Source organism: Oryza sativa, chromosome 11 (assembly GCF_034140825.1).
Source record: "Oryza sativa Japonica Group chromosome 11, ASM3414082v1".
NCBI classification, from domain to species: domain Eukaryota; kingdom Viridiplantae; phylum Streptophyta; class Magnoliopsida; order Poales; family Poaceae; genus Oryza; species Oryza sativa.
Genome location: NC_089045.1, coordinates 24,266,165 through 24,275,356, shown reverse-complemented (window position 1 = coordinate 24,275,356; position 9,192 = coordinate 24,266,165). Strand labels below are relative to the sequence as shown.

Sequence of the window (9,192 nt, the reverse complement as noted above, 5' to 3'; positions counted from 1 at the left end):
GCTGAATATTTGCAAGAACAAGGGGAAAAAACATTCTTAAGATCAATAGACCTATTTCTTCAGATTAATTATATGCAAGAATATATATAATTCGTGCAGTGGCGATTCAAACCTTAATTATGAGCACCATGGTTCATGGTTTGTCTTCCGCCTCGAATCTGAACTTACTTTCTATTTCCAATATGTTCAATCTATCGGTGCAGCAGGTCAATGGAAGGAAGCTCTCCGTTTCCTGTTCCTCGCTCACCAGCCTCCAGGAGAGCAAGCACAGCTCCTGGATCACAGGCACGCACAACACAAGAACACAGACACACAGGAATACGGTGTACATTTTCCGGTGCGAACTTGCTGCGGATCTTCTGCTTTGCTACATGTGTGTGAAAAGAAAAGGAAAACAGGGTACGGACATTCCTGTGCATCACAGATCATGTAGTCCTGGATCAAGGCATCAGTATGGTGTGCTGTTTCTGCCGGCTGCTTTCAGAATTCAGGTGCTACCACGATCGTCATATCTGAAACAAATGCTTCCATGTTCCAACCAATAACCTTTGAATCAAGTAAAACAGGTGATCATGAGAAACAAGCATAGTGTAAAAATCACACATGACAGTTTAGCGGCCAATATGCTCGGAATTTCTGTCTGAGCCTACTTGGGCCTTATTGTAACCGAGACAACCATTATTACAAACCACACTATATAAATTCTTGAGAAAAAACAGGGAAAGAAAACCAACAGCAACAAAAAAATAAAAAAAAAGGCCCAGCGAAGGAGATGAGTTTCTCTTCAATTCCGCTCTACTCTTCTCCCTTTTATTCTTCTCCTTGCCCTGCAGCTGCCGCTGTTTAATTACAGCCGGGAATAAAAGTTAGAGATAAGCGTATGATTAAAGTTGAAGAATGTCATGAAGATTTTGATGTGCAACTTTGGTACATGTGTACCTGAAAGCATGACCGAATGAGTGAAGAGATCCGGTTCAAGATTGGTTCGTAGCCTCCTCCTCTTCCTCCTCTTTGGCTAAATCATTGTCCGGCTAGAACAGGCGACTAATTAACCTCCGGTCAGTAACCAAGAGCATGTAATTAATCATGCAACCAGGATCGAATAGTTATGCATGGCAGGCGCAAGCGCAGCACCTCTTGGTCCGTATATGCTGAATTCCCATCGTCACAATTTCCGTCAACGTGATCCTTAGCTGAAATCTCCTCATCATCATTATCTTCATCTCCTTTCATCCGGTACTGAAAAACAAAGTGCGAGAGCGATATGAACTGAGGAACGAAATACATCAATTGAGAACAAGTAAAGCTGATTGGTTACAGAATTTGGAGGGCAGTCAGAAGTGGGGAGGCGTGCGTGTAGGTAGGGGAATGTGAACTAACCAATTGATTAATCATGATTAACCAAACCAACCATACCTCTTCAAGTCGGGACACACGAATGGCGGGACGGTTCGGGTGAGAATTCACCATGTGCCTCCACGCCGCCTCTGCTTCCTCCACCTGCCTGGTAGTCGCATCGCAGCAGTGGAGGATAACTTCGACGCGATTGAGCAGAGGGAGGTGCCCCAATCCAACGTCAGTGGCGGCACAATATTCAGACGCCCACAGCCATAATTGAAGCTTCATGAGCATCGGCATGGCTCCTTGAAGAAATGTGAGTGCTATGTCCATCCTACAGAATCTCAGGTTCGGAAACAGTCCGGCACCACCAACTGTCCATGAAAATCTCGCCTGGGTTCTCAGGCAGAGTGTGCGGAGTGCTGGCATCCTTGCAAGCATGTCCAGGTCCCGTGCTTCCATGGCTACCACGTCAAGTCGCAGCTCGGAGAGGTACGGGACGCACATGGAGTTCACCCACTCTGGAAGCCGAGGCAGCTCAATGCCGCATATACGGAACACACGGAGCTGAGGTGAGGGCTCCCAGAGGTCCCAGCCATCCCAGATGCTCATCGTATTCTGAAATGGCAAGGGGAAATCTATCATCAGGTTCTGGAGTCTACGCAAGCAGCACAGAGACTGTAGCAAAGCGTTCTTCGTGCCCTTGTCAAACTTGTTCTCTACATAAATCTTAAGGATTCTCAGCTCCATCAGCTTGCCCACTTCTATGGCGAAGTCTTTGTTACTTTTGATGCAACCATAGCCCATCTTTAGGTATTGCAGTGAACTCAGATTCCAACCACCCATCAGCACGCCCGTTCCTCCAGCGACGCACAGCCGCATCAGCTTGCTTAGCTTACAAATGGTCGACGGCAGTTCCTTCAGACCTGTGTATCGGACATCTAGTGTCTGCAGGTGCATCAGATTCCCTATTTCCACTGGAAGCTCAGCAACACGTGTGCCTCTCATTCCTAGGTACCTCAACTGACGTAGCTTTCCGATATGCTTGAGGTATAAACCTCCTGTGACATTACAGCCTTGTAGCTCTAGCACGCGTAGAACCTGGAAGCTCAGAAGCGAGGGCATCATGCTAATAGTACACTTGATGGCATTGAATGACCTCAATTGTGTCATGCCAACAGCAAGGTCATTGTTTTTGCCTTGGTTCCAACTCTCATGCAGTGCTATCCTACGGACAGTACTCCTCTGTGAAGACAACCTGTGCACCTCATGTAGTTTGTCGAATACTTTTACAAAGTTTTCTTCGGCTATTATGTTTCGGATAAGATCTAACACCATGTCATGTATGTGGCAGCCAGAAATCTTACCATCATTCTCCATTGGCTGGATCATGCTTCTATTTATAAGCTCAATAAAGTACCTCTCGCCGACCTCAAATAATGGCTTATCTTGTTCCTCTTGGACAAAGCCTTCAGCTACCCACTTCCATATCAAAGTATCCTTTTTAATCAAATGATCTTCTGGATATATGCTTAGGTACAACATACAAGTCTTTAGGTATGAGGGTAAGTGATAGTAGCTAAAAGACAATATCTTCCTTGTGTTCTGAACCGCCTCATTTCGATCTCCAGTCCCAAAACCTATAGAGTCATAAATTATAGACCAGTCTCCTGTTGGTTTATCAACCAACAAACTAGCTATTGCAATTATAGATAGTGGTATGCCACCACATTTATGTAAGATCTTTTTGGTTGCCTCAACCGATTGATTACCAGTTGAACTACTGCAGGCAACACCAAATATTCTATTGTAGAATAACTTTTTTGAGTTATCATCAGAAAGTGGTTCCATCATGTAAACACCACCAAATTCTTCAGCAGCTTCATTAGCAACTTGATAAATACGAGTTGTTATGATTACTCTACTTCCACGATTACTATCAATCAAAGCACATTTAATAATGTTCCATTTTGATGTCTCCCATACGTCATCAATAACAATCAAGTACCTATCCCCATGAGAATAGAAGGGTCATGGATTAGTGAAATGATAAACTGTACTGATATATAAATAAGAGATTATTTAATTACTATTTTCTAAAACTGAAGCAATATGAGTGCCCAAGACATTTGTGTGCAAACATAATTCTCATCTTATTATTTAAGTCTATTGAATCAAAGGGTTTTAGATCAAATTGGTCTCTGGCACTAGCAACGAGTGGATTAATGTAGTTAGATAGTTAAATATATTTTTCCTGTTCTGCAATTAACATTAGAATTCGTTAGATTTTCTGTTTTCCTGATCTATGCAACATTTTCATTCTTTTTTTATTAAAGAAATATAGAAAAAGTTATATATACCAGTAATACAGATAAAGGTCTACAGCTATTGCAACCATGAGAATAAGTTCATCATGAAAAGCAAAAATATTGGAGGGTACTACACACTTACCTCCTATTGTCAAGGTATTCTCGAAGCTCATTAATCATATGCCTTTCATTTACTGTTGTTACATCAAATGACATGTACTTGTCCTTGTTAAGTTCAACTAGGATGTCCTTCAGGACTTTCTTGATTTCAGGGTTTTGACCGACAGGAACAAAAGCAGCACAATCAAATTGCAGTTTAAGCTTGTCAAACACTACTTTGGAAAGAGTTGTCTTGCCCAATCCTCCAATTCCAACAACAGAGACCATCTTGAGCTTCTTGGGCGCCTCATCCCCCACAGACAACCTCTTCATTAGATCATCACTTGCCTTATCAACCCCAACAAGCTTGGTGACATTCTCATATAATGTCAAGATGCGAGGATCCACAAATGTTGGAGGAATAGTAGCGACATCATCAATCTTGTACCTATCACGTCGTTCCATCACCTCCCTGACTTGGCTCTTGATATCTTTGATTTCATTGGCTATTTTGTGTCGGATCTTTATCTTGGACAACGATTTGTGGCACTTGTCAATTAACCATGTTAAATTATGTTTCTTGGCTGGCTCAAGACCATCCACACATATCATGAAGGTATCAATGTTGTCCTCAATGTCATAAGACAACTCCCTAATGTCCCAAGCCCAGATCTTGGTTTGCTCGTCAAGTTGGTCTAGCGGCACCTTTGAGACCTTCTCAAGTGCTGCTTGTATGCTCTTGAGCTCAGCTATGAGGAATGTTATCCCCTCCTTCACACTCTTCTGCAGATCATATTGTTCCTTGAGCAGCTCCACCAGCTTGGGGAGGAGCGTGCCCATTGCCCCTGTGGCGAACTCCATTCCTGATGGTTTACTACGCCCCACCCCCCTCCTCTCTGTTTATTGTGATGATTATATGGTGCTGTTCACCACCAGACAGCTGCCTCGGTTCACACATGAAACCATTTTGAGAAGCACTGCTGGAATGAAAAAGCATATAAGAAATCTGTTAGCAGTCAAGGATTGAAGGATGGGAAATTTTGGCAAAAGAGCTGGCGAAGCATGTTTACACATAAAGGCAGAGTTTTGAAAGAAAGCGAAACTCAATAATCGTTGAAACTGCTGAAGCTATTAAATAGAGGACAGAATACAGTTATTAGGTAGTCAGGTCTATATCCTTGCTAGCCAAACTCACTCAATATCTGTAAGTAACAACAATAGTATTTGTTAAGGACTAACAACAATAATTCAGGATCCGAATGAATCGCGTCAAGATCTCATAGAGTCACAACAAAGCACAAATTTCTTCAATTGTATATAGCTGTTTCAGATGTTCATTCAAATGCAGAAAGAGAAGATGATTGTGGCATCCTCTGTAACTTTAACTCTCACCAGACACTGATAAGAGTATTGAGGGTATTATGGATTTCTCTCTTATCTTGTACACATTTATATGCTCTTTGAGCTAAGTCAATAGTAACCGTTAATCCCCAAATCTTCTGACAGACACAACTATCAGATGACCAGTTCCTACATAGTTTGTTCAGATCTGGTAGTATTTGTTTCCTTCCCAGTTTTACACAATAAAAACACAGTCTACCCAGATTAATTGTTGTGTTCTCTCCAAATGTTTCAGACGTCCTTGCAGATGCCTAACAACTCAGGACAGAAAAGTGTTCACCTACAAACTGCAACCGCAAAGTAGAGGGGGGAGTACACTTGAATCGAATGCAGCTGACCTTGCAAAAGAATTGGAGAGCCAAGCTCTTGTTCTTGGCTTCTTGCTGCTCTTGGCTGATGCTGCTGCTGCTGCTGCTGGTGGAGGAGATCTTTCTGCTCAGGTGGGTGGAGTCGCCATGGACTACTCAGGATTTGGAGTGAGTGAGACATCTGAGGAGGAGGAAGAAGATACTTATCCAGCCAGATGCGAAGTCTCTCACTCTTCCAATCATAGTGGAAAAAAACCGAACCGGGCCGACGGTTGGACCGCTCGAACCGGCCGGTTGTTCGGTGAACCGGTCGTAAACCGTCTTCGATCAGACCGAGACTGGGGCATGTCGCTGCTTTAAATGGGCCAGAAGAGCTAGGTGAAGTGCACATCTGAGAGCAGGTACAATAGCAGGCTATAAACCAGCTGCAAACATATTTTAAGAAGATAAATGAGGAGAGAGAAGAGCAGCGGGTTACTGATTTGTAGCCAGCTATAGTACGGACTCCAAGACGCAGTGTGTGTATGACAGATGGGACCAGCTATTGATAGTGTAGTATGTAACTATCTATCTATCTATTATATACTAAAAGTCCATTAAACTTCCTATAAACGCTCTCAAGCCGCCACGTGGTACTACAACAAACGCTCCTGTGTTGCCATGTGGCTATCTAATAAATTGGTGAACCCACTATTTTAAACTATTAGATTTATCTTAATAAACTTTTAAAACCTCACGATCCATCTCTCTCCTTTCCCTAATCGGCCGATGTCTACGTACGTAGGTTTTTCTCCGGTTCTCTGCCGGTGGACCCAAAAGCAAAAGGAAAAGGGCCAGGAAAAAAAACCCGGAAAGAACAGATTTGTACGTACATACCCGGGGAGCCAAAAACAAGCACCACTATTCGATGGGAAAAAAAATACGTGCATAGGCACCAACGATCGAGTAAAACAAACGATCAATAATTTCAATAAATCAGTCAACCCACTATTTTTACCAAAAAAAAAAGTACACTATTCGTTATTTGACAAAAACAACACGAAGAAGAATTGTACGTACACATGCGTATACTATCTGAAATAACAACGATCAATCCAACTATATGACTATTTAAAACATGGCATATTTATCTTATCTGTAATAAAGAAAAATATATATTACATCACTTCTACAAACACACCTAAGCTATCACGTGGCTCTCTAATAAATAATTTATTAAACCTTACAAATTCTAAGAAAAAAAATCCAATCATCGATTTTTATTTAATAAAAAAGGAAATAAAACGTAATTACAATTTAGAGAAGGATTAGCCCCGCCACAGTCCCACCTAATTGCTACGAGAGAAACGTACATACGTACTGTTCAGCAAAAAAATTTGAAAAATACGTACATACTACGCACCGTCTTTCCCTACTTGAATCTTTATGCATACAAGTAACATCCAATTATCCCTAATAAACTTATCTAAATTAGATGTGTATAGTGATAATATTATGACTACATTTGATATTAACTATATTTCAATTTAAAAATTATCATATGGAAGCATATTTAGCTCTTTGTCCATTAAATATCCTATAAACGCTCTCAAGCCGCCATTTAATACTTCTACAAACGCTCCTACACCGCTACTTGGCATTTTAATAAATTAGAAAAATAAAAAATTATGAGAATAAACAAAACATCTGACAGTCAATTTTCACTAATATACGGTGGACCCATTGTGCTTACGTACCTCCCCACATATTTCCTTTCTCTCCTGTTTTCCTCTTTTAGTTAGATGGAAAAAATATTTTATGATAAAGAATTTTAAACAACTTTATTATCTAAATCATATATAGCTAACTTTTTAATTAGTGTACACCATTATATTATCTACTATAAAACTTAAAATTGAAGATCCAAGTTAACTATATTATTATAAAAAAATTCATTACTCCGAATCATATATATTATGTGGACTAGCTATTGTTCACTGATCCATACATTTTTAAGAAAAAATCAAATAAATTTTTAAACCTTCTGATTAATAACATACACTTAAATTAGAACAATTTAAAACATTTTAAGTAGTTTAATTAAAATACAATACCAAAAGTATTTTCTAATAGATCTAAGATAAATGTATTTATAAAAATAGAAAACTCAAAACTAGGACATATTCAATCTATCTTAAAAACAATAATCTCCTCCCATCCTCCTGCTTTACTTACACCTCTACCCTCCCCCTACGACTCTCTTATCCTCTCCTCTCCAATTCCATTATCTCCATTTCTACTATTTTTTAACTAACATAATGCAGAAATAGTCATAACTATTTTTTATTTATAACTAAATAATAAATTAAGATCACACTAGCTATATAAAAGTTAAAATACATCATTTGAGGGTAGACCCTACCATTTACCTTACAAATAAATAACAACAAAAATTAATTGAACATATGTATTACGTTATACTAAATCACTGTACATAATAAAAATCAATTAAACGCCCCCAAAGCGCTCCTAAATCACAATATATTATGTCCTAAGATTCTAAGAAAAACCAAATAAATTGATGTATCCATTATTTTAACTATTAGATCTATTTTTAAAAGAAGTCTTAAGTCGCCATGTGTCACGTCATATAAAAAACAAAAAGAACCTTAGAAATTCTTAGAAAAAAATGAAACACCCTTTCATTGGCTTTCACTTCAATCATTTAGGAAAATTAGAAAAATAAAATCTCCTACACCCCCCTCCTTGCCTTCGCACGCACACAACATTGTCCGTCCCCTCCCTATTTTTTATCTATTAAATTAAAAGAGAAATATCAATAATGTTGGATATTTTTTTGAGAAACAAAGTACAAACGTACGCAGGCGCTCACAACGCATGCACACACGCACATCCTACCCCTATGAGTACTTCTGAGAGACTAGGTCCACATAATTTCATATTGACAAAGTCGCCATGAGCACCTCATTATCGGCGGGTACGTCGTCTACCACTGAAATAATTTGACAGCCTAGGACTTGAATCCGAGTGGGCAAGTTCCACCACAAGGAACCTAACCAGTTGAGACACGTCTACTTCGCAATAATGTTGAATATTAAAATAGCCATAATTTTTAAGCTACATTATATTTTTGGAATATTCCTATGCCTTTTAAATCGGTGGAACCATTATTTCTAAGAAAAACTAGCGTGTATGTATGGTACATCACATTTCAAAAATATTATTGCGCAATTATATTTTATCATTATTGTATTCATGTTAAGTTGCATAGAACCTCTTACCCACTCTACATAAAATGTTCATAGATAGACCACCTCTCAAACTACATCAATCATATTAGACTATATAGAATTTAGTGCAGCTTCATGTCTAACCCAATTCATCCTCTGATAAACCATGATAATATATATGCATTTAGAAAAAAACCTTACTTTTACTTTACGCTTACTTTTACTTTCGGTGACATGTTTTCTAAAGATAATTAGTCTACCTTCTTTTCAATGAAGAAGATTATAAATAATTGCTTATAGATATTACTTAAATATGATGTAATATAAAGCTAATAGGTTTGAAAATTATAAAAGCAATTAATGCCAATGAAAAAGACGGAGAAATCATGGCATATGTTCTCCGGTTAATATTTCGCTCTTATAAGTATCTCAAACTTAGTGTACGATGCATGCCCGCGCATTCGCGCGGGCTACCTTCCTAGTTGCATGAATGAGCTATTAGATTGG

General features: G+C 39.1%; 1 protein-coding gene across 4 annotated transcripts; it reads right to left on the bottom strand.

The window, feature by feature from the left end:
- Positions 1–530: 530 nt before the first annotated feature.
- On the bottom strand, positions 531–5,629 carry LOC9267585 (disease resistance protein RGA5-like). 4 transcript variants are annotated; one of them, XR_010737390.1, is made up of 6 exons: positions 5,486–5,629; positions 3,790–4,726; positions 1,417–3,346; positions 1,135–1,239; positions 940–1,044; positions 531–839 (listed from the first exon to the last, which is right to left on the bottom strand). XR_010737390.1 is itself a non-coding variant. In XM_015761904.3 (6 exons), the coding sequence occupies exons 2-5, from the start codon at positions 4,605–4,607 to the stop codon at positions 975–977; spliced, it is 2,910 nt and encodes a 969-aa protein (XP_015617390.1). In that variant the 5' UTR covers positions 4,608–4,726; positions 5,486–5,629; the 3' UTR covers positions 531–839; positions 940–974. The 4 variants fall into 4 exon arrangements, 2 of the variants coding, with proteins under 2 accessions (XP_015617390.1, XP_015617389.1); XR_001541483.3 differs by having other exon boundaries at positions 3,790–4,723; XM_015761904.3 differs by having other exon boundaries at positions 940–1,031.
- Between the last annotated feature and the right edge of the window lie 3,563 nt (positions 5,630–9,192).

Coding starts and splice junctions, on each gene's coding strand:
- LOC9267585 (XM_015761904.3), bottom strand. CDS start 4,607: ATGGAGTTCGCCACAGGGGCAATGGGCACGCTCCTCCCCAAGCTGGTG. Junction 3,347..3,789: donor GAATACCTTGACAATAGGAG/GTAAGTGTGTAG, acceptor TCATGGGGATAG/GTACTTGATTGTTATTGATG. Junction 1,032..1,134: donor CAGCATATACGGACCAAGAG/GTGCTGCGCTTG, acceptor CGCCTGTTCTAG/CCGGACAATGATTTAGCCAA.